Below are 25,539 nucleotides of genomic sequence, written 5' to 3'. Positions count from 1 at the left end.
TTTCCAGGCGTATTTGCAGCTAGCTGATGCCTGTGCAGAGAAAGAAGCTATCTACTTTCTGTAAAGCATCAGCAGGCCACTCCCCTTCTCCCTGTCTCCCAGGATGGGCCTTTTGTCCCAGTATTCAGTAATGAATGCTGTGATACTTAGTGATGAATGCTGTGAAACTTAGCCCTTGTTAAAATTTAAAAGTCTTCTTATGGACATACTGAGTATCTCTTCTCTGGATTGTCCACCCATGTTGTTAGATCAGTATGAAGGGATAGAGATGTTTAATGCCTTGACTTGGGATGCTGCTGCTTGCTAGAAGGTTGACAACACTGTCTTCAACTGTGGTAACAGTTGTTTTATAAACACTGTTCAAGTGAACATTTATTATCCAAGATTAAGTCTCTAAGAACCACATGTATTTTTTTGTTTGTTTTTTTAATTATCTAGAGCTTATTATCCAGTGCATTTCCCCACTGCCATGGGTATCAGAAAGCTTAAAACTCAACTCAATAATTGATATAGCAGACACTGTACCTGCTAACAATGCTCATTTTCTGCCTTTTTAAAAACAGCTTTATACTGTTCTGTGCTGTAATACCACAAACTGGCTCAAATTCTTTGAGAAATAGGCAGGTTATTATGTATTATTAAATTAAAAAATGTTTCCCATCCAAATGTGAGGCACCCCTTTAACAACAGATCCCATGTAAGACAGTATCATCAACTTCCTATGATGTTATTAACTCACTATTCTGCTAACTCAACCTCAGGGTTGACTTCACCTTCTCTTACTCAAAGGAGTTCAAGTCCAGCACTACCTGGTCTGAGGGCCCCCAGTCCAGGGAGCTCAGTTATGACGGTAAGCCTTCAAGCTAGCCACTGTTAGTCACCACTTTTCCCTTTGAGTTACAGACAGGAAAAGAAGGTGGTTTCAGCCATAAATCAGTTTTTCCCCATCAAAAGTGATAGGCACAATGTCTGATTGTGGAAAACAGAGTAACTTATTGCTATTTTGGAATTCTTCCTTTCTTTAGTTTTTTTTTTTTTTACTGTTTACTTGAAATATTTTTCTATTTTAAAAATTTTAAGAAGTTATACTTTCTTAATGTTTTTTCTTTCTTTTTAACTATTTTTTATAGTGAAGATTCACTGCTTTATCTGGAGGGTTTTGAAAATTCTCAAAAACAAATTTAAAATAATAAAGATACATTAAACTCAAATCTATTCCAGTAACAGAATAATAGAAAACTAGTTGTATTAACCATGCTATGTAATACACAGTATCAACATTAAAATCAAACAGTACCACTAAGAACATAATTTTATCAGCATACCTTCAGTTCATTAAATGAATTGTGCTCTTCAAAATATTTCTTTTTTCTCTCAACATATTGATCAATGGACTCCATTTCCTTAAAACGAGCCTCGTGAAGCTTCTTAAAGTCTAGAGTATTTTCCCAAATATGAAAATTAATAACAAGACAAAATCCATTTATTCACCTTCCTTATGTTTTTCTGTTAACATTTATTCTCATCTCAGTATTCCTAATATTCAACTTCAAACATAATTTTTGCTAAAATTTTAATTTCAAAACATTTAGTTTTTGGAAACTCAGGAGAAAAGCATATTCATCTTATAAACTATCAAACACTGACAATCTCTCCATTTCACTGCCTACTGACATCTTGATTTAGTCCAGAGGATAAGAAAAGATTAACAGATTTGTCCTCCACCTCACCAATTAATTAATGGCCTTTACTTAAATTTGACATTTTATAATGCTAAGAAGAGAAGGGAATGCTAAGAAGAGAAGGGAATTTATAATGCTAAGAAGAGAGGGAATGGCAACCCACTCCAGTATTCTTGTCTGGAGAACCCCAGGGACAGAGGAGCCTGGTGGGCTACAGTCCATGGGGTCAAAAAGAGTCGGACATGACTGAGTGACTAAGCACAATGCTAAGAAAGTTCTATGCCAAGGGTTGGCAAATTTTGTCTGTAAAGGGGCAGACAATAAATATTTTATGCTTGACAGCCACACACAATGTGGTCTCTGAGTTATGTTCCTTCTTTTATACAAAGCTTTACAACTGTAAAAGACATTCTTAGCTCAAGGACTGTAAGACAGGTCAAGATGGGCAATAGTTTACCTCTGCTCTGTGCTATTCTAATTAATTATATTGTCACTAAGCATAATAAGTAACAGAATTTCTAATTCATGCTGAGCAGCATTTTAAGTATTCTAAACATACCCACAATCAACATTCTATGTGCCAGGCAACAGAGTAACTTACTTGGAGTAGTGCTTGCAGTTTTTTTGTTTTCTCCAGGTTTGGAAAACCCATCTGCATAGAGAGACTTCTTTCTTTTTGAAGGTACCCTTGGATCTTCATCATCTGAATCCAAAGATACAGAATTAATGAAAGATTTCTAAAAATTATTCCCATGAAGAAATGTAACAGAAACTAACACTGTAAAGCAATTATACTTCAATTTTAAAAAATGTACGTTAACATGAAGCATTTTCATGTGCTAATCTCTGCCAAGGTTGTGGGAGAAATAGTATGTAAGGAGCACAAAGAGTTATAGCATCACCACAATTAGCAGACAGAAATTTTGTGCTTCCTGTATAGCTTTATAAGCCTATCAGAAATTTAAAAACACTTTTCCAGAACTTTTGCTATGAACATGTCTAGTTGCTTTAACGAGAACGATAAAAATCACACAATCCCACCAGCCTGAGAAACACTATTATCATTCTGGCATATTTTCTCAGGTTCTTTACTTCTATGCTTGTTTTGCTTTTGTTCTTTAAATATAGTTAAGATCATGATGTGTATAACTGTTGCTATTTCCCTCTACTTATCTTCCACATTCTAACATCATTTTTAGCTTGAGGTAATCTACGAAATACTGTGTAAGTGACTTTTCAAGAAATGCTACTTATGAAGTCTTACATCCTTAACGTTTCCCAATGCATCTAAAAAACAAGACAAAAGAATGAATAGATAGAGCTGGAGGGGCTGCAGTGGCTTTTGCTTGGACTTTGGCCATGAAATAGGATATGTAAAGAATCAGAGCCACTCTTCACAGCATGATTATAAATGAAAATACAATAACTACAACAAAGGAACAACCTAGCAGACACCTCCATAACTAAGTGATGCATGTTACCAAGACTAGGCATAGGACAAACCAATACCTGAGCCCTCTGGGGTGCTGACTGTGAAGGACGCCATGTCCTAGTTGGTGGGATTCCTGCCAACAGGGCATGATCTGACTCTAATCATCAACAACATTAGACAAACTATGTCAGAGGACCCAAGAAACTGTCTGTATTTTAAAAACGTCAACACACTGGGAGACAAAGGAAGGCTGAGGAACTGTTCCAAATTAAAGTAGTTTAAAGAGGCATGGCAACGAAATGCCAAGGATGAGTCTGCCTTTGTTTGAAGGGACGTTGCTGGGATGAAATCTAAATAAGGTCTGTCTAAATAAGGTTAGTTATCAAGTTTCATACTTTCTAGCCTCAGGATCCCTCTGTACTCTCAAAAATTAAGGACCCCAAAGAATTTTTGTTCATGTATCAATATGTACCATACTAGACTTAAAACTAAGACATTTAAAGATATTTGATTCACTAAAAATAGACCCAACTATACCTTAACATAATTAAAAATGACTAAAGTTTCTAAATTAAAAAAATGAGTTGAGTGGTTATTTTCTCTTTTCTTTTACAATTTCTTTAATAATTAAAAGGCAGCTAGATTCTCTCATCTGCTTCTGCATACACTATGTTGTGATATATTGTTCTGGTTGAAGTAATATATGAAAACAAATTTTGCCATATACAGCTATGTGGTTGAAAGTGAAGACTATTTAATGGCCTTTTAAGATAACTGTGGATATTCTTCTTTGATACTATAACAAACCTTGATAAGTGGTTGTTTGTTAGAGGTTAACTATCATGTGGAATATGAACTGCACTCTGTACATTTGTGAGAAAAAGTCCTTATATTTTAAGAAACACACAGAAATATTTAGGGGTAAAAAGGCACATATCTGAAACTTACTCTCAAGAAGTTTATGAAAAAATGTATATAACACATATAAGTATGTATATATGTATATAAGTAGAAGAATAAAGCAAATGTGGCAAAATATTAATATTTGGGAAATCTAGGTGAAACATATATAGGAACTCTTGTTACTGTTCTTACAACTTCATGCCTTGAATTATGTCTAAATAAAATTTAAAAAATTCCTCTCACCAGAAACTACATGATCCGATTTTTCTCCTTTAAACAGCCTGCACTTCAGTGGGCAAACCTGACTTACAGGATCTACCCTCATTTTTCCCATGCCTTCAAAACTGGGTCCTAGAGGTAAGTCTTCTCGACAACATGATTGGTGGAATACCAGACATTTGTAATTCTATACCCGCCTCTGACTCTGTCATATTTCTTTACATTCCCCTCATTTCAAGATTTCGAAGTGGGTTTATGAGGCATATGCATCATAATTACCTGGAGATGCTTATTAAATCTGCAGAATTTCAAGCTCACCTCAGACCTACTGAATGAGAACCTCTACTCCTTTAATTTTCTAAATTTAGTAACACATTCAAAATGCTGGGGAAGATGGGAAGGCTCAGCATTAGAAATTCTGCATTAGACTGCCTGGTGGACATGAGTGGATCATTTCTCTCTCAGTCCCCTCAGGCAAAGATCAGGTCCCAGACAGACTGTTGGGATGAAGCAAACACTGAGACAACTGATGCAACTGGCAGGCTTCCTGAGGGATGAAATCAGAAAGCACCAAGTCTTATTAGGTAAAAGGGAACTGAAGATTTCTGGCTGGTTTTTTTTTTTTTTTTTTTTGGTGGCCACACCATGAACAATGCAGGATCTTAATTCCCTGACCAGGGATAGAACCCACGCCCCACTCAGTGGAATCAAGGAGTCTTAATCACTGAACTGCCAGGGGTGTCTTCTGGCTTTACTGAAACAAACATTTAGTTGAGAAAGTTTAGAGAAGAAGTTTTTAGGTTACAGACTAAGTAAAATATACATTTATCATAATAAAACACTCACACTGCTGGGAAAGTAGACCATGAAGATCCCTTTTAATTGTCCTACCTGAGGGAGCTAACAGGCCTTTGAACCTGTCTCTGGAGCAGGCCAGAAGGAGCTAATCGGCAGAATGTGGGCTCCCCTCATCCCGCCTAGAGATTAACTGCCTGAAACTTTCCAGCTATCACTCTTACTCTGGTTTCTACCAGTTGTTAAAGGTGACCTGATGGCCTGCTATACTTGGTTCTAACTTTTGCTCTCACTGCAAAACCCTCGGAAATTCTATATAATGGTATATTGGGTGGAAAGGTTTTCCCAAAAGAGATATGCTGTAACTGTGAAATGACCTTATTTTCAAAGGGTCTTTGTAGATATAATCAACTTAAGCTGAGGTCACTGGGATAGACCTGGGCTTCCCAGGTGGTGCAGTGGTAAAGAATCTGCCTGCCAATGCAGGAGATGCAAGAGACGCAGGGTTCGATCCCTGGGTCAGGAAGATCCCCTGGAGAAGGAAATGGCAACCTGCTCCAATATTCTTGCCTGGAGAATCCCATAGACAGAGGAGCCTGGTGGGCTACAGTCCATGGGATTGCAAAGAGTCGGACATGACTGAGCGCACAGACACATACAAGCCAATATAACTGGTGTCCTTTTAAGACAATATAAAGAAAACGACACACAGAGAGAATACCACATGACGAAGAGGCAGAGATTTAGCTGCAAGTCAAGGTCTATAACCATCACCAGAGGTACAAAGCTGCCAGGAAGGATTCTCCCCAGTGTGGAAGAGAATGGCCCTACTGACACCTTAATTTTAGACTCTAGCCTCCAGAACTGTGAGAGAATAAATTTCTAAGTTGGCCAGTTTGTGGCACTTTGTTATGGCAGTCCTAGTGAACTAAAGCACAGTCACCCTAGCAATTTTAGATTTTTAAAAAATGACTTGCATACCATCCAGTCCACGTTTTCCCGAGGACACTGCATTCCCATTTCCTTGATTCTCTTTCGGTGGAGAAGTAATTTCTACAGCAGTTCTGAGAACCTGGCTTTCATGCTTTTCTTCATTCTGGGATTCAGTAGGGCCACATATTTTTATCTCTGAATGATTCTGCTACAAATTTTAGAAAGAAATAAATGATTTAAATGACAAGTAATCACATTTGAAAACTGCCATGAGTAAATCTGAAAAGGTCTCATCACAAGAAAAATCTAACCATGTGAGGAGATGGATGTTAACTAGACACTGTATATACTGTGAAATGATCACCCCAAATATTGAATCATTACATTGTACACCCAAAACTGATAATGTGTTATGTGTCAATTATACCTCAATTAAAAAAAAATATCATTAGGGACTTCTCTGTTAGTCCAGTGGTTAAGAATTCGCCTTCCAGTCCAGGAGACATGGGTTCGGTCCCTGGTGGGGGAACGAAGATCCCATATGCTGCAGGGAAACTAAGTCAGTGAACTGCAACTGAAGAGCCTGCAAGTCACAACAAAGATCCAGCAGAGCCAAAAGAAAAATATTATATCATTTAAAAAAAAAATCCAAAAAAATTAAAAAAAAAAATTATATCATTAAAAACACCATTATAGTCAGACATTAAAAAAAGGAAAGGAAAAAGTAATCACTGTCTTCCAAAGATAGGTACCAAATTGAGGGGGAAAAGGAGTTAAAGGAAGAAAAGGAAGAGACTAAGCTTTTTTTGAATGGCAGATCAGGTTCTTTGCCTCACCACGTGTTGTGAGCATGTGCATTTGGGCACAGGAGAGACTAGGGACAACTGGAAGGCATACACGGCAGAGGAGGCTCTCCGAGGGAGGAGAAACTAACAGTGAAAGACCTGGACAGGCCAACAAGTCAGGTCTTACACAAAGCTAGAACATAAAAGTTAGGGCCATCTTGTAAAAGTTACATTTGAATGAAAGGATAATGGAACCAGAATCCTCTCAAAGCCGGTGGGGAAAGTGCCTGGAATCTCATGACGACACTGCTCAAAGACCAAGCTGATCACCAGGCCCAGGATAAGTTAGGAAGGAGGAAAAAAAAAATTGTATTTGATACTGGTATCTCTTTTCCTCTTATTTACTATACACCTTACTTAAGTAAACACTTAATGAATATTCCTATTTATTTAACAAACATTTAATTTGAACTTAATACTTCTATTTTGGCTGCACCCCACAGCTAGTGGGATCTTAGTTCCCCAACCAGGGATTGAACCTGGGCCCTCGGCAGTGAAAGCATGGAGTCCTAGCCATTGGACCACCAGAGAAGCCCCTGTGCTTAGTACTTAATAAGTACTTCCTGAGTGCCAGTCCCTGAGGTGTGATGATAAAGCCAGACTTGGGTCTGAGCTCAGAGCAGTGTTTACCATCCCCTGATCTCATAAGTGAATAAGAGAAAGCTCCCTAATAATATACCAGATTGGGCACAGGTGGTAGCTTCTTTTCAGTTTGCACATTTCCATTTGCCTGCGAGTCAGGGCTCCTGTGGACAGTCTTACGCCTTCCTCTGGTTTTGGTGACATGGTCATCCGGCTCCCTCTCAGCGTGTTCCTGGCTGCTGGTCTGTATCTCAGTCTCATCACAAGAGAATGCAGAAATCTGAATTTCATCCTGGAAAAAAGACATTAATCTGTCACGTCCCATGTATACAGTTACAATGCTCAGGAAGAATCAGAATTTAAACTGAATAAAAAACATATCACATATGCAAGAGATAATTTTAAAACTCTCCAACATGAAATTATAGGCACAGTCAAGAATTACAAAGTATTCAAAAAGAAATAATCACACTTAACCCAAGCTAAAAAACCAGGCTAGCAAAGCATTCAAAGGTATATTAATGTATATAAACAAGCAAATTATTATTACTAGTTTTTTGGCCACACTGCTCACCTTGCAGGATCTCAGTTCCCCACCCAGGGATCGAACCCAGGCCCATGGCAGTGAAAGTGCTAAGTCCCAAACACTGGACCACCAGGGAATGCCCACAAATTATTAAAAGTGGATGAATTAATTTATGCTATAACTAGTAACAACAACGGCTAATATCATTGACCCCTTTAGGTGTCAAGCCTTGTCAAAACTCTTTGGTGTGGGTCTGCAGCAGCCATGACAATCACTCCCAGCAGCAGTGGTTCATAGACTACCACAGGTCACTCTCATAGTCTCCACTGCATTTGACTCTCATAACACTAAATTCAGCAGAGAAGATTTTATTTCCATTTCAAAGAACAGGAAACTAAGGATCAATAATATGAGTTTTCCAAGGTTACATACACACAAAAGACAGAGCTCCTACTTGGTTTCTCTGACTTCAAATCCAGTTCCCTCCCCATTCATACAATTTGGCATACATTTAGCAACTAGTAATTAACCTTTGCATTTATTTGAAAGATCTTGCTTAACAGACTACAGAGGCAGTTTTGCCATTTATAAGAATAATAAAAGGATTTACAACTACTTTGGTAACAAATACCATGTCTTAAGTCATCACCAACTGTGTTTCTCACTCATTAACTGATTGTTTTGCTATTTAATAGGGGATGAAAATGTTACTTACCTGATTTTCATTTTCTTTTCTTGCTTCATTTTTAAGGTGAGCTTTTAAGGCCCTTAAGAGCTTGTCTGCCTGCAGAAAAGTGAAAGACCTTATCAGTAGAGTCAAAAATCAAATAAGCAAGAAAGATTCATTGAACATTTCCTGTTCTTGTATTCATCAAACGTCCTCTAGACAGGCTGGAGTAGATGACCAAGATAGACTTGGTTCCTGTCCCCACAGATTTCATAGCACAATGGGGAAGTCAGAGAGGAAAGTGGCAATTACAGTGCAGTGGGGTAAATGCCAGCATAAGGAAGCTTAGATGTTGTGTGAGAACACAGGTAGGTGCTGCACTAGGGTTGACTTCAGTAGGTAAACGTACATTCCAGTTCTAAGATAAAGGCATGAGGTCACTAGATGCTGAGGCAGAAGAACAAATAGGAGAGTGGGAAGTAGGGAATTGCATGGGAAGGCAAGAATGAGTGCAGTTTGAAGAACTAAAGTTCAGTGTGGGCTGAGCAGGGAGCTGTTTAGATGGGCTGGTGAGAGAGATTATTGGGAAAGTGGGCCTGATCCTACCAGGCCTTGTAAGACTCTTTAAGAGGATGACCTTTAAAGGCAGTCTGCAGAGTTTGTTGCAGGGCAGTTGGTTCTGTATTTTTTGGGATGATGACTCTGTCTGTACAATGTGCATGATACATTTGATGAGGGCAGGATGAAAGACAGGGAACCTGCAAGGAGGCTGTTGTAGGAAACCAGAAGACAACTGTGGCCTGAGTTAGAACAGGGCTGAGGCTACATGGATGAATTAATAACCTTCCTAGTACGTAAAATCAATGTGAATGTGGGGGCTGAGGAAAAGGGAAATTTTATTACACCCAGGTTTCTGGCTTGGGTACCTGGTGAAGCACATGTGTGTGTGGTGGTAGTGGGGGGAGGTATGTGGGCAGTCCCTAAAATGTGTGCATGTGTTAGTCGCTCAGTCGTGTCTCTTTGTGACCGCATGGACTGCAGCCCGCCAGGGTTCCTCTGTTCATGGGATTCTGCAGGCAAGAATAGTGGAGTGGGTAACCATTCCCTTCTCCAGGGGACATTCCTGACTTCAGGGATCCAATCCAGGTCCTCTCCATTACAGGCAGCTTCTTTACAGTCTGAGCCACCAGCACCACCTGGCAAGCTCAGACCCAAAGATGGAGAACTCCAAATACAGAGTCTTAGGAGGATGGTTACAGGTCTCTGGGGAAAGGGAACTTCTAGTTCCTCCTTCCACCAAGGGAACCTTTCTTCCAGGTCTTTCCTGAAAGAGGAATACCAATCTGATGGGTTATGTTTTCCTGTGCTTTAGAAGCTCAAGCACATGGCTGGGCTCCCTCTTTCTACCAGCCATGCAGATTTCCTTCTCAAGGGGCGCCCAGCTACTAGTCTCTGTTCTCTGCTTGTACCGTTTACAACTGGCCACGTGTCCAGGCAAGAATGGGTTTCCCTGGTGGCTCAGTGGATGAGATGCAGGAGACATTCGATCCTGGGGCTGAGAAGATCCCCGGAGAAGGAAATGGCAGTCCACTCCAGTATTCTTGCCTGGGAAATCCCATGGACAGAGGATCTGGCAGGCTACAGTCCAGGGGGTCACAAAGAGTCAGACACGACTTAACAACTGAACAATAACAACAGCCAGGCAAGAAAGGCAGATATCCCAGTTTAATTTGAGCTTCTGGGCACAGGATAGGCTGTGCTTAGGCTGTGAGTTTTACTCAAAGGCTCTGCATCAAGGTATCAAGCACCATGTCAGCTAGTAGTAATAAAGGAACATACTCTTTTTAGTTTGTTGTTGTTTCTTGAAACTCTCTTGGGAAGTGGGTAAATTGGTAGGACAGAATTAGGCACTCTTGGTTCTTCTGACTTATTTTCCCCTCAATCACTTTACTGAGGTATGACTGATATTGTTGATATTTAATGTATACAAATTGATATGTTTGTGTGATAAGTTGCTCCGTCGTGTCCAACTCTTTGTGACTCATGGCCTATAGCCAGCCAGGTTCCTCTGTCCATGGTATTCTCCAGGCAAGAATATTAGAGTGGGCTGCCATGCCCTCCTCCAGATCTTCCCAAGCCAGGGTTCAAACCCGCATCTCTTACATCTCCTGCATTGGCAGATGGGTTCTTTACCACTTGTGAACCCATCTTCACTACCATACCATTATCATCTCTGGGTTTCCTACTGTTCTGTTTGGATTCTGTGGGTTTTGGTTTTTTTGGAGGTAAGAGCATTTAACATAAGATCTATTCTCTTGGGACTTCCCTGGCAGTCCAGTGGTTAAGATTCCACATTACACTGCAAGGGGCACAGGTTCAATTCCTGGTCAGGGAAGTAAGATCCTCATGTCGTGTGGTTCTGCAGGAAAAAAAAAAAAAACTATCCTCTTAGCAAATTTTAAAGTATTGTTAAATCTGTATGCTGCACAGATTTCTAGAACATCTTAAAATGCTGTGAAAGGACTTCCTTGGTGGTACAGTGGTTAAGAATCTGCCTTGCAATGCAGGGGACTCAGGTTCAATCCCTCGTCCAGGAACTGAGATCCCACATGCCACAGGGCAACTACTGAGCTTTCAGGCCACAACTAGAGAGTCCATGTGCAGTAACGGAAGATCCCACATGACACAATGAGGATTCTGATAGAGCTAAATAAAGAAAGAAATTAAAAAAAAAAAAATGCTGAGAACACCTCAAACATGAAACAATGATGAAATGAGGTGCCTGTGGCAGAGGCAGGTGCTCTAGCAGCTGCAAGCCACAACTGCTGAGTCTCTGCTACAACTACTAAAGCCTGTGTGCCCTAGAGCTCATGCTCCACAATGAGAAGCCACTGCAATGGGAAGTTCACGCATCGCCACTATAGAGAGTAGCCCCTGTTCACCACAACTAGAGAAAGTTGTTGAGTAGCAATGAAGACCCCAGCACAGACAAAAGTAAAAATAAATAAAAATTAACATAAAATGTGATTGTGCACATTATGGGAATGAGCCAGCAGACTAAGAGAAACTGACGTAGCAGAGAGGAATAATTGCAGGAGTTGTAGCCCCAGAGAGGTCAATGGGATCTCTAGCACAAACGGCCAGGCTTCCCTTAGGCACAGCCTTTTACTATAACATATAACAGGCGGGTCTGGGGATGGAAAAACGAGGTAATTCTCAGCTTGACTGCATCTGTTTTTCCATGACCTAAGAGGAGAAGTCATCAAGTGTTGGAAGGGAGCCAATTTGAGATAAGAAGATTGGAAATAATAATCCTTAATAACGGGAAAATTAATGGCTACCAAAGACATGTAGGAGAATCAAATAAATCATACGTTAAATTCATGGTCACATTTAAATTAAGCACAGTGAACAAAGTTAGATGATCTTCTCCAGCAAGGGTCAGTTGGTTAGTACAAGTAAGGATTAAGTGTATAGCTGGGTTTAACCAGTTGTGGAGTTTTGCCAGGAGAAGGAAGGGAGCTACAATAAAGTGGAAAGAGCAGAAGTCTTTATAATCTAAGCTTGTAATAGTGAGAAAAGGACCAGTGGCTGTACAATAAATCTTAGTAACTGTCCCTTCCTTTTCCCTTACTATTAAAAGTAGTATCTCACTATTACACACAGAATGTATATACAACAAGGTGGTACTGTATAGCACAGGAAAGCATATTCAATATCCTGTGGTAAACTATAATGAAAAAAATATATATATATATGTACAACTGAGTCACTTTGCTGTAGAGCAGAAATTAACACAACATTGTAAATCAACTCTACTTGAATAAAATAAATTTATAAAAAGAAAAGAACACTGTTGACTGTGGAAGTTAGATTTTAAAAGGAGAAACTGGCTGCATTTGGTTATGAGAAAAACATAGGTGAGACTTTCAGAAAAAGTGAAAAATTGAACCTGAGTCCCCACTTTCGAACTTGCAATAGCTCTTCAGAGATCCAAAAAGTTATGGGGCCTTAATGTTAGCCAGACCTCCAAACTCAAGTAGGAAACCTCAGCAATAACTCTTGTCAAAACAACTACTCTCTGGTGCATTACTCTAGCACTGCCAAGAAGTGATTGTAAATCGTAGTTCTGAATAACAATCCAACATATCCCAAATAAAACGTACTGCACTTAGTGCTATAAAGACTTCCAAGGTGGACATGTGAGATCTCTGTTCAAGGCACTTAACATTCAGTAGAGAAGAGAACATAGCGATACAAATAACTAGAGTGCATGGTGGAAGCCTGCAAGAGTTCAGAAAAAGTACTTGGAATTACACTGCCTTAAAGGTGTGGAGGGTCCCTGGGATTACTGAGACGGTGGACCTGTGACCAAGGGAAGGAAGAAGAGGCGAAAAGAAAACGTGCCAGGTCAGTGATGACATTTCAGTTGGACTGTGAAGAGTAATTGGAAATTATTCATGCAGATAAAGGAGAGAGAAAGGGATCTGAGGCCAAAGGATCAGAATAGCAAAGGCAGAAAGATGGACAAAGATGCCAAGTGTTCACGCAGCAGTCTGGATGCTGCTGCCTTGGATAAAAGATTCCAGCCAGACTGCAAAAAAAATTAAGGGACTTAAACTAAGGAATTAAGACTTTGTTCAGTTTAAATACTACAGCTTGCAGAATAAATCTCCAGAGTATACGTCAATATTATGTGGGAAAACTCCACTAAATATACAGAACAATATATACATCCAATCCCGAATTGAACATTTTGCCCCAAACGTTTGGCAGTATCAGAGTCAAAGACCTCACCGGTTTTGAATAGAACACTACCACAACAATGACCAATAGACGAACGATCCTACTCAATCAGAGCTGAGTTATAAAAACTTATCCATGGGGGAGGTTCCCTAAAAATCATCCTTTCTTCCAGGTCTTCCATTCAAGCAGCAGGAAATTTTGGGACCTCTTAACAATTTACAAAACTGTTAACTGTTTGGAGTTTTTCGCGACTGCCTATTAATTGGCGTTTAGATGCGTTTAGAAGCAGCATTCCTTTAGTTTTCTAAAGGGCCTGCGTTTCCTAACCGATGGCCTGATAAATATCACAGTACTCCCAATAAAACCAAAGCAAACAATTTTGGAGGCGGGGATCTTTCTGAATCCCTGTAAGAGTCAGCCTCAACAAAGGTGAAAACTTTGACACCGTCTCGGTTTTGCAGTTATTTGGACCCTTGGGTGAACCAAAATCTACCGCCCCAGGGCCGGGACAGTCATCTCAGCCCTCGAAATTCCCGCTCGGTCCCCTCCCACAGCGTCTCAAAGAAGCCGCATATCCTAACCCCCCCGTCACCGGCCCCGTACCCTCAGGTTAGCCCGGAGGCCCAGGCTCTTGGCCAAGTTCTGCAGGTCACTGTACTTGAAGGAGTTCAGCTCCTCCAGGGAGGGAACGATCATGGCGAACTGCAATCCAGGCAACCACGCAGAGGTCCCGTACTTAACTTGCTAAAGCGCCGCTCAACGCTCTGGCGCCACTCTAAGCGTTGACCAAACCGATATTTATAGAGAGTTTAAACTACGTAAGCTGCACTTCCATTGGTTAAAAATGCGTTAAAGGCGGGGTCTTCTGGTGCTGACCAATAGAATGGTTGACTTCCCTTCCACCTGACCCACGATCTCCTCCACACCTTCCCAAAATCTAGGCGCCAAACGGCGTGTCCAGGCAACAAAGTGCGCGGCAGAGCCCCCGGTTCACGTTGTCCAATGAGGACGCAGGAACCGAACTTGGGGCGGGGCCTGAATAGTCTGAAACGTTGGCGCCGGCTGCGGGAAGATGGCTGCTCGGCCGCGGAGGCCTATCTCTGGAATTGCAAAGCAGCCACGGGGTGACTTCTGTGATAGGGCTAAGAAGGCGATTGATGAACCTTCTTTTACGACTTCCATGGAGTGGGACACGCAAGTGGTGAAAGGGTCTTCGCCGGTCGGCCCCGCAGGGCTGGGACTAGAGGAGCGGCCGTCCCGCCCGCGGCTGCCGCGATGGCTGCAGCCCGAGCGGTGCGCGGTGTTCCAGTGCGCGCAGTGCCACGCCGTGCTCGCTGACTCTGTGCACCTCGCCTGGGACCTGTCGCGGTCCCTCGGGGCCGTGGTCTTCTCCAGTGAGTGAGCGCGGCGGCTTCTCACTGGGTGACTGAGAGCCGGCTGGGAGGAAAGCGGGATGAAAATTTGGAAGGAAATTAACTCCTTTGCCAGGAGCGGGGGGCGAATAACTTTTTATGATATTCGTGGCCATGATGAGCCTTTCTGGCTGGCAGAGGCTTTCCCTTTCAGTGCCTCACATATAGCCATTCTGACCTGTGTTTGTCTTCTAGGAGTCACAAATAATGTAGTTTTGGAGGCTCCGTTCCTAGTTGGGATTGAAGGCTCGCTCAGAGGCAGGTGCGTACTGAAAATTCCAGAACTGTCTCTAGTTATTCCCTGACTTATTGAGGTTGAAGAGCGTGGAACCGACTTGGACGAGAAGTTTTCTCCTATCTCCCACTGGGAGAAAAGTCTGTACCGTCATACAGTGTATTTAAAGGATGCTTCGTTTACTGATTGTCTCGTACAAGCTTGATGTTTTAATTAAACGGAAAAGATATTTGTGTAAAGGTTTTAAGATCTTCTGAGGGCCACATTTCCCTCGTGGGTTGTGCAAGTGAAGTGAATTTAAGAAAATTATGTCTAGGAGGGGAAAAAAGGAGAAAATGATCTTTAAGTGTATAGTGAAAATCATTTTTTATAAACTATAATCATTTGACATAACTAGGACTTATACACTTGCATTAAACCAGGAATTTGTAATAAACTACAGCAGGACTAATTCTGCTGTAACCTAGGAACCTGGAGAAAAACACAGGTTGAAAGTTATGTCCTTGAATACTGCCTGGTGAACTTTGTATCATGTCTGTACTGTGATTTAGAAGTGACAACAAAGTACTTAGTGAATTCAGTACAGTTCAGTTCAGTTCAGTTTAGTTGCTCAGTCGTGTCCGACCCTTTGCGACCCCATGAATCGCAGTACGCCAGGCCTCCCTGTCCATCACCAACTCCCGGAGTTTACTCAAACTCATGCCCATCGAGTCGGTGATGCCATCTAGCCATCTCCTCTGTCATCCCCTTCTCCTCCTGCCCTCAATCCCTCCTAGCATCAGGGCCTTCTCCAATGAATCAACTCTTCGAATGAGGTGGCCAAAGTATTAGCTTCAGCATCAGTCAGTCCTTCCAATGAACACCTAGGACTGATCTCCTTTAGGATGGACTGGTTGGATCTCCTTGCAGTCCAAGGGACTCTCAAGAGTCTTCTCCAACACCACAGTTCAAAAGCATCAACCCTTCGGCTCTCAACTTTCTTCATAGTCTAACTCTCACATCCATACATGACCACTGGAAAAACCATAGCCTTGACTAGACGGACCTTTGTTGGCAAATTAATGTCTCTGCTTTTTAATATGCTGTCTAGGTTGATCATAACTTTCCTTCCAAGGAGTAAGCGTCTTTTAATTTCATGGCTGCAATCACCATCTGCAGTGATTTTGGAGCCCCCAAAATAAAGTCTGACACTGTTTCCACTGTCTTCCCATCTATTTCCCATGAAGTGATGGGACCAGATGCCATGATCTTAGTTTTCTGAATGTTGAGCTTTAAGCCAACTTTTTCACTCTCCTCTTTCGCTTTCTTCAAGAGGCGTTTTGTCTTATATACTAGCAGATAAGGTAAATTAGTTACTCAAATGGTTTAAATAGAACTAAAACCACATTTCCTGATTCCTTATCTTTTAGAGGATAAAGGAAAATACAGTAGATGACTTGCTAGGATCATACAATTTCTTTTTCATTTTGTCTGGGTAATTTTTTTGTTGTTACATCTGCAAAAAAATCCTGATTTGCATTCTATTAATAAATTGCTTAATAAGCCCTAGTCAACTTGACTGTTTTACTTCAACTGAAAATTGACTTGATGGTGGCTAATTTATATAGTTATGTATAGTTTTATATGTTTAAATGTTAATCTGATTAGTTAGCTCTTTTTCTGCTTTTCAGATATAAATTACTTTAGTGAAGTGACAGTTGTGTATCCATGATTGCTTTTGTAGCCAGAATTCACAAAGTTATCTGTCATCTGAGGTGTAATTAACCTTTCTTGAATGAGACATTTCTTCAGTCTCATTCCTATTATAGTCTAGCTTTTAGGAATGAGTCCAGAGATGTTATTTTGTTATTTGTTCTCTGATTTTTTTTTGTTACTCATATCCTGTTTTTTTTTTTTTTCCTCCAGCACTTACAACCTTTTATTCTGTAGTTCCTGTGAGAATCCCATTGGTTTCCACCTATATTCTACCCATGCTGCCCTGGCTGCCTTGAGAGGCCACTTCTGCCTTTCCAGTGACAAAATGGTGTGGTAAGTAGACTTACATTTTCTTCAGCAATTAAATTTTAAAACAATTTCTAGAAAAGGCAGAATGTTTGTATTAGAGAAGATGCTAAAGCCAGGTGGCTATACTGCTCTTACAAAAAAAAGATGGCAATGGGACCAAAATATAGTCTCATAATATATGACTATTATAAATGTCTCATAATACTACCATGTGTTGATAATCATACTGTGAAGATATTCTTTCATTCCAGGACCTTTTGGAAGGGAAGTTTTTGCAAAATAACGCTGTGATAAACACTTTTCAAGTTCGTACCCAGCCTCTGTTTGCCTCCCACAGTGTAGGACCTTGTGGGCATATCTGTATCCTGTGTGATACTACTCCCAGGTGATGGGATAAGGAACAGACCTGACCTAAGTAAAAAATAATTATCATGCGGCCTTATAAAGTCAGAAAAAGTTCCCTGTTGGTTGTTCCTTCTTATGAATTACTTTAGATATTTCTTATATTTCTAATTATAAATTCTACTTTTTGTTAAGCTTTTCTGTTATTTCAACAAATTGAAACATCCATCAAAGTTTTTTCATTATCATCAGAAACAAAAACAGCCATTGATGACCAGGTGCTTTGCTTCCTTCAATGTGTTTTTAAGAAAATGGGATTGGAGATGTGGAGGAGCTGAAATTTGAGTCCATGTCTTAACTCCAAAGCCTGTTTTTCCATTCATAAAACAGAACTTTCCTTCTCTTTTTAATGCACTTTGATAAACCCCTTTATCATGAGGTTCTTCAGTGCAGATTTTTAACAGGAAATATGTTCTTGAGATGGATTGGGATTTCTTTCATTATCTAGATCATTCTTAAATAATTTTATTTATTTAGAATTAGGTTTAAAGATATGAGGAAAAGTATCTCTAAATGTATGCTATTAATAACCTCAAATCTTTTTTAGAAACAGTTACAAGGAATTACTTTAGCACAGTTGTAATTGAGTTTTTGCTTAGGGAAGTAAGCTTTTAGTAACAAAAAATTTTAATATAAATTTGAAAGAACTATTGATTTTAAGTAATGTCTTAAGTCTTTAAAATGAGGAACTGGACTCAAAGGTCAATACATTCTTTTTGATTAAATAGAAATCAGGAAGACTAGATAGATGTATAACTAAATCACTTTGCTGTACCCCAATACAACATTGTTAATCAACTATAGTCCAATATAACATAAAAATAATAAACATTTAAAAAAAAGAAATTAGGAAAGTATAGTAGCCTGAGTCTGGGACTATGATACATCTATGTTTGTGGGTATTGGAATGAATTTGGTTGATAGTAACAGAAAACCTAAGAGTGACTTTAAGAACAGGGTGGGACAGTCGGCTACTCCAGGATTGTCCTAGCAGCTCAGCTGTGACAGAGCTGTGGGTTAGCATCGCTGGTTCTCATGGCCTTTTTCTCTGGGATGCTGGAGGTGTTAAGGATCACATCCATAGATAGTAGCATCCAGAACTGGAAGGAAAAGGATATGCAAAGTGTGGGAATGCAGGGAATAGGTCCCTTAAGCTGGGAAAGCAGCTATGTGACAGTAGGGAATAAGATTTTCAGAGTTAACTTCGAACAGGTATGATTCATCTCTTAGGACTGGGCACACTGCTGCCCTAAGCAAAATCTGGGTTCTGTTAGCAAGAAAGCCTTGAGGAATGGCTGTTGGGTGGGCAACCAAGTGTTTGTCACAGTGTGATTACTTTCCTTCTAACTGTGCTACACAGTCTACTGGTGGTGTGTGAGGTCTACAGTCATTACAGTTATTCATGTGACCCTGGTTTTCTGGCTTTAGTTTGTCCTGGGATAATTTTGACTAGTGGATTCTGGGCTGGAAAGGGGTGAGATGAGGCATAGGGTCTCTCTGATGACTTGGTAATTGAGAATGCTTTTCCTGCGAAATACATTATGAATCTAGAAATGGGTATCAGGAAGAAGGCAATCTTTGCTTGACAGGTATTGCAAGTTTGTTTCTTTGATCACCATAACTGTGGTATGGTATTAATGTTTTCTCTTTATGCTTTCTATCTAGCTACCTCTTAAAAACAAAAGCCATCATAAATGCATCTGAGATGGATATCCACATTGTCCCTCTAGCAGAAAAGGTTGCAGAGGTAAATTTTCATCATGGTTGTGTGTTTTCTTTAATATAGACAGTTCCTGATAATCTGTACCCATGAACTTAGGGATAATGAAATGGTGGATACTCTAATAATTCTTTATACTTGGTTTGGCATTCCTTATTGAATCTGTGATAGAAAGCAAAATAGTGAAGCTGTATTGTCAGGTTTCGTTCAGGAGGAGATGGAGAGCTGCTGAGCTCCACATTCCTATTCTTCCTTTCTGTGCTGGGTATGGACTGTCATCCTTCATAAATCCGACCTCCTTACAAGCACCTTACGCTTGGATATCTCAGAGGAAAGTGTTGAAAAGCGTCACTAAGGGTTCTTATTTAAATGGGTTTTACTAGTGTTTGATGGCTTTGAGTTGAAGAAAGCAGGTTTGTTTTGGTAGCTTGCTGACTCATTCTAAATAGAAATTTGGCTATTACTTTACTACCCTCAGAACAACCTTAGAATTTACTGTTGGTTTTGTTTTTAGCACTCTTAATAGTTTATTCCTTGGTAATTATACATTTAGTAACCAGGGCATTTATTTTTCAGAGTTTAAGTACTTTCTAGGATAGAACAGTGTTTTATTTTTCTTTTTTGTACAGTTAACTAAGCTTATGAAACCATGTTCTAAGCCAGGAATTGGCAAACTTTTTCTGTAAAGGATCAGATGACAAATATCTTAAGCTCAACCACTGCTTTTCAGTTCTGCTATTGTAGTACAAAAGCAGCCATAGACGATATATAAAATATGGATATAGTTTTCTTGAAATAAAACTTATTAAAACAGATGGGCAGCAGGTTATCCTGCTGTCCATAGTTTGCCAAACCTTGTTCTGAGCAACTAAGTTGGTGAGCAGGATCAGTAAATACTGTGATTAGAAATAATTTGTATGGGAGATAACTTCTGAAATGGCCTGAGTAACTCCACGGACCCCCCTGTCCAACAAAACTGCCATAATTGAAGAAAATGACAAAGAAAATAGCTACCTTAAGTCTGGAAATTTTCTTCAAGGAATAAAGCAAATGAAGAGATATTCAAGAAAGTCTACGAAACCTTGTACGAGCAGTGAAAGCCTGTGGCATTAGAGCCACAACCTGCTCCCTCTCTCCCTCCCCTGCATCTCCAGCTCAGAGGGAGGGAGACTTCACCTGGGCAGATATAGCCAAGAACACGGGGGTCCTTTTCCCCTAGCTCTCAGCTTCGGGCTGTGGTATCTTCCCAGGAGGGGCAGGCTAAATGTCAGCCTTTCTCATTAGAAGCTCTATTCTAGGCAAGAACGGGCATTTGTAGTCTGCAAGTTTTGCCAAAGCCACAGTAGGGTAAAAGTGCTAACCTACTGAGTCCTTTGCCCCAGCATACTTGTAAGGCAGACACTTCATGCTGACAGAGGCAAGCAGAAAAGACCAGAAGCTACCTCTGTCCAGGACCCTGCTGGTAAAACAGAGGTGTTATTCTGAGAGACACTATCTCCACCCCAGCTTGACAGCCCATAAAAAAGGCAGATTATTAAAAAAAAAAAAAAAAAAGTAGCTGTGACTCTCTTCCAGAGATTTAACTTTATTTGGAAGAGTATGGGCATATTCAGATCTAAGGATGCTGCCCAAAACAATTGTTGGTGAGCAACTAAGAAGACTGGTAGTCTATGTGAACAAAAAGCTAAACCTTAGACAAGTTAGAAATTTATGAGAGACTCAGGGAAACAGACAGGTAAAAAGAGCCCTCTGGGGTTAGAACAAAAGGAGACTGGCCTTAAAGACTACCCATACAAATGGGTTTGATTTTAATTGGATTAGCTATGGAGCAATTTATGTCCCAGGGCACTGTCAAAATAGATCAGTCTTGTCCGGCTCCACTGTCCATGAGATTCTCCAGGCAAGAATACTGGAGTGGGTTGCCATTCCCTTCTCCAGGGGATCTTCCCAACCAAGGGATCAAACCCACATCTGCATCTCAAGCGAATTCTTTACCCACTGAGCCATCTGGATGGAGGTAGGCAGGTGTTTAATAACCCAAGCTGCTAACAATATATTATCTGAAATGTTTGTTTTTCGGGACTTCCCTGTGGTGTAATGGTTAAGAATCTGCCTGCCAATGCAGGGGACGTGGGTTAGATCCCTGGTTTGGGAAGATCCCACATGCTGCAAGGCAGCTAAGCCCATGTGCCACAGCTACTGAAGCTCAAGCACTCTAGAGCCTCTGCACTACTGAAATCTGCATGCTCTAGAGCTGGAGCTCTGCAACAAGAGACGCCACAGCAATGAGAAGCCCGTGCACCACAACTGGCACTGCAACTAGAGAAAGCTTCCCTGCGCAACAAAGACCCAGAACAGCCAAAAATAAAAATGTCTGGTTGTCAATAAAAGATTGATATCAAAAACTGTTTGAAAAGGCCCAGGTGTTGAGACTTCGCAAACGAAAGCTTCAAAGCAGCAGTTAAAAATGTTGTTTTTAGTTGCTAAGTTGTGTCCCACTCTTGTGTGGCCCCATGGATTCTAGCCTACCAGGTTCCTCTGTCCAGGAGATTTCCCCAGCAAGAATACTGGAGTGGGTCACCATTTCTTTCTCCAGGGGATCGTATTGGCAGGTGGATTCTTTGCCACTGAGCCAGGGAAGCCCTAAAAATATGTGCAAAAGGCTAAAGGAAACCATGCTTAAAGAAGTAAAGGTAGGTATGGGGCTTCCCTGGTGTCTCAGTGGTGAAGAATCTGCCTGCCAATGCAGGAGACGCAGGTTCAGTCCCTGGCCTGGGAAGATTTCACATGCTGTGGAGCAACTTAGCCTGTGCGCCACAACTACTGAGCCTATATGTGCCGCAACTGCTGAAGCCTGTGCACCCTAGAGCCCATACTCTGCAATAAAAGAAGCCACCGCAACGAGAAACGTGTGTGCCGCAACTAGAGGAAAGCCCGTGCAGCCAGAAGACCCTGCACAGCCAAAAATAAATAAATGATTTTTTTTAAAGACTTAAAAAGAAGTAAAGGAAGGTCTGATGAGTGTCTCATTAAATAGAGAATGTTCCTAAAGAGAGAAAAGAAAGAAAAAAGAAAACCTAAATGGAAATCCTGGAATTGTAAAGTGCAATCAATAAATGAAAATTTCAGTAGAGTGGCTCAACAACACATTTGAGCTGATTGGAGAATCAGCAGACTTGTAGACAGATTGATGAGATCTGCAGTGTGAAGAGGAGAGAAAGAAAGAAAGAAGGAAAATAAAGTAGCATAAGAGATTTGTTGGATACCATAAGCATGCCTAAATATGCTTCGGTAATGGGAGCACAAAAGGGAGAGGAAAAAGAGAAAATGTTCAAGGAAATAATGGTTAAAAACTACCTGAATTTGATGAAAAACAATTTACATGTCTAAGACCTCGATAAACCTCATTTATCAGGTAAGATAGATGCAGAGAACTATACCCAATATGGCAATGGCAACCCACTCCAGCATTCTTGCCTGGAGAAGCCCAGGGATGGGGGAGCCTGGTGGGCTGCCATCTATGAGGTCGCACAGAGTCGGACATGACTGAAGCGACTTAGTAGTAGTAGTATACCCAATACACAGCAAAAATGTTGAACATTAAAGACTGAAAAAAAAATCTTGAAAGTAACAAAAATGATTCATTATGTCCAAGGGCACCCAAATAAGATTAATGGGCTCTACAGTGACCTGCTTAAGCAAAACTTCCCGATGTATTTTGAGTATTCTTGTATCTTAAATCATAAAAAGTAGATTTGTGCTATGTCAGAAATAAGTTGGGTGTTTTCTTTTTCTTTTTTTTTTTTAACTAAGACTTATCCATGGTAACTTTATGCAACTGGGTAACACCATTAAGTTTGGTTTTAGATATGGCTATTCTGAGCTGGGAAAAAAAAGAGGGAAAGACTTCTGTCTCCACAAGCTTTCTGATCACACTTTATTCTTGTCTTCCCAAGTTTCGGAGTTAACACTTACCTGGTGATAAGGGCTAGGAAGGAAGGATACTAGAAGTAGCAATGCTCAGCATCAGTGACTGGTCTTTTTTCAGAGGAAACTTTGTATCTGTCACCTTACTGTGCTCTAGGTTTGTTGTATAAAGTCCTTTCATAATAAAACAAATGTACTTATGAAATGTGTTGTAATATTACCGGCTCCTAATCAGTAGTTTTAATCTGAAGTGGCTTCTAGAATCAGATTGAAAGTTAAATTTAAGATGTTCTGATATCTATATTTCTCTTCCCAGCTGAAAGAGAAGATAATGTTAACACATACCCGCTTAAATTCACTCATGAAAATTCTGAAGGAAGTGCCTCCTGACCAGTCCAAGCTAACAAACTAATTCAGAATCAGAGGTTGAGTATCAGAGGCAGGCCTTATTGCTGTCTTCAACAACAGGTGCTGTTTGATCACTTCTCAAGAAACATCAAGAATGGATAGGAAATGTTTATTATGTTTACCTCTAGACTGATTTTCCAAGTGATTTGTGAAGCTGTTTCTAGAAGATGAGAAACAGGAGACTTCTGTCCAGGTTTCATAGCTATTTGTCTTAATTTATTTTGGCTTCTTATCAATTTCATAATATTTATTTTTGAAAACATTCTGAGTGCAAATTTAAGAATTAAGAGCCAATGTCCCATGAATGCTCTGATCTAAAGATGCATGACTGGCCTGAAAATAGAGTTGTAGTTATGTTAATTAACTATTATTCCTACATGGAGCAATTGTCATATGAATACTGAGAAATCATTTTTCTGTTACATGAAATACAAGTACATACATACTTCTGTAGGTAACGTTCAACAAGTTAACTCCATAATATATATTTATCTTGACCTTTTCAGTTTACAACTGAAAAGGAATAGTAATAACAGGATAGTAATGAAAGGAATGATAAAACACCAAATATTCACCAAATGCTATTTTCTCATTATTTTGCTTTATGTAGCACTGTGATTCAGTAGCTTATCATGTTATTCATTTAGTAGCTATAAAATATTACGCTAGCTGCTAGAAATAAGCAAAAACCACTATTCTGTATCTTTGGAGCTTATAATCGAGTTAGAGATGGCCATTCAAATAACCACATGAAGGCATTTAAAATTACAACTGTAGTAAGGGTTTTGAAGAAAAGGAACTTAAGAGAAATAAACACATAGAGCAAGTAACTGACCTGGTTTGGGGGTCAGGGAAGGTCTTTCTGTTGAAGTGTTTCAGCAGTGGTCTGAAAGATTAGTAGGAGTTAATAAGCTTATAGAGGGAACAGCTTATATGAAGGCCCTGTGAGGCCCTTAAAAAGACATGTAGGAGTTGTAATAAGTGTCCAGAAACCAGAGGCTGCAAAGCCTTATTGGCCTCCTGAAGGATATTTGTTTTTATCCCAACAACAATGAAAAGCTCTTGGAAGAATTTTAAAGGAGGAAGCCTATGACAGGATCAAATTTTCTTTTTCAGAATCTCATTATGGTTGTCCTGTGAAGAACCTAGAGGGAGGCAAGCAGAACTAGAGGGGCTGGTGCTAGTAGAGTCAAGAGATGATACAGCCAAGGGGTGGTGTGCAGACAGGGTAACATGGTTCAGACATGGCAAGTAGATTTAATAGCAAGTTCTTTCCCTTTTTGACTACATAAAGGGTATTTTCCTTTAAAAATATTTGAGGGAAAATTCCGACTTGCTTTATGCTCTATAGTTTGCAAAATTTGGTTAAGTAAGGAGGAAGCCTCTGGCAACAAACAGTACCAGAAAAGCTCTATTCCTGAAGAATGAGACCCAGTAATAGTCTCTATTGAATCATCCTGGGGTTTGTACTGTGTATGGGTATGTCTGCCTCAACATATTTAATCTAAATTAAGCTCATCTTATGTAGATGTTTTCCTTAACTTTGGATTTGCTGTTTTGGTAAACTTTCAATGGAAAATTAAATGCTTGAACTTGACATCTAATTAAGGTGGCTGACTTTAAATTTTTTTCCCAAATGCAAATCACATGTTTTACTCCAGAGTCAAAGTCAGATATAGTAGATGTGTGTCAAAGTAAAGTACACTCTCCCTTATATTTTTGAGAGGCACGGTAGAGCAATCTGGAAGCCAGATGATTTGGATTCAAATTGTGGCTTGGGTACTTATTAGCCATGAACTTGAAGAATTAAACTCTTCTTTTAAAATAGTTAAAAGCTAACTAGGGCTACAGTGAGGATTAAATGAGCTACTGAATACATCTAATGTAATTAAGAGTAGTAAATGCTTAATAAGTGCTAATTATTATAACTTTAATTCACGTGGACAGACATAATAGGCAGTAATATTTTTCACATTATTCTGCAATCTGCTTCTTGTATAGCACATGTCAGTTTTCTATACCAGGCCTCACCAATTACTTAACACTTACATATGATTCAGTCATATGAATGCATCAGAATTTAACCATCCCTATACTGGAC

General features: G+C 40.0%; 2 protein-coding genes across 2 annotated transcripts in view; one reads left to right on the top strand and one right to left on the bottom strand.

Moving 5' to 3' along the window:
* Positions 1–14,135, bottom strand: part of NUSAP1 (nucleolar and spindle associated protein 1) — a 28,147-nt gene extending 14,012 nt beyond the window's left edge. The window contains exons 1-6 of the mRNA XM_065940414.1: positions 13,934–14,135; positions 8,633–8,701; positions 7,489–7,683; positions 6,013–6,172; positions 2,284–2,385; positions 1,326–1,435 (exon numbers count right to left, since the gene is read on the bottom strand). Coding sequence (XP_065796486.1) covers positions 1,326–1,435; positions 2,284–2,385; positions 6,013–6,172; positions 7,489–7,683; positions 8,633–8,701; positions 13,934–14,026 — 729 coding nt within the window. The 5' untranslated portion in view covers positions 14,027–14,135. The remainder of the gene's footprint in view (positions 1–1,325; positions 1,436–2,283; positions 2,386–6,012; positions 6,173–7,488; positions 7,684–8,632; positions 8,702–13,933) is intronic.
* Positions 14,136–14,261: 126 nt separating this feature from the next.
* Positions 14,262–23,769, top strand: OIP5 (Opa interacting protein 5). Its single transcript, XM_065940418.1, has 5 exons — positions 14,262–14,724; positions 14,938–15,004; positions 16,883–17,005; positions 19,049–19,130; positions 23,347–23,769. Exons 1-5 carry the CDS (start codon positions 14,403–14,405, stop codon positions 23,440–23,442), a joined length of 690 nt encoding a protein of 229 aa, XP_065796490.1. The 5' UTR covers positions 14,262–14,402; the 3' UTR covers positions 23,443–23,769.
* The last annotated feature ends 1,770 nt before the right edge of the window (positions 23,770–25,539 follow it).

The sequence above is a fragment of the Muntiacus reevesi genome, chromosome 7, assembly GCF_963930625.1.
Source record: "Muntiacus reevesi chromosome 7, mMunRee1.1, whole genome shotgun sequence".
In the NCBI taxonomy this organism is placed as follows: Eukaryota; Metazoa; Chordata; class Mammalia; order Artiodactyla; family Cervidae; genus Muntiacus; species Muntiacus reevesi.
This window is presented reverse-complemented; position numbering and strand designations above follow the sequence as displayed.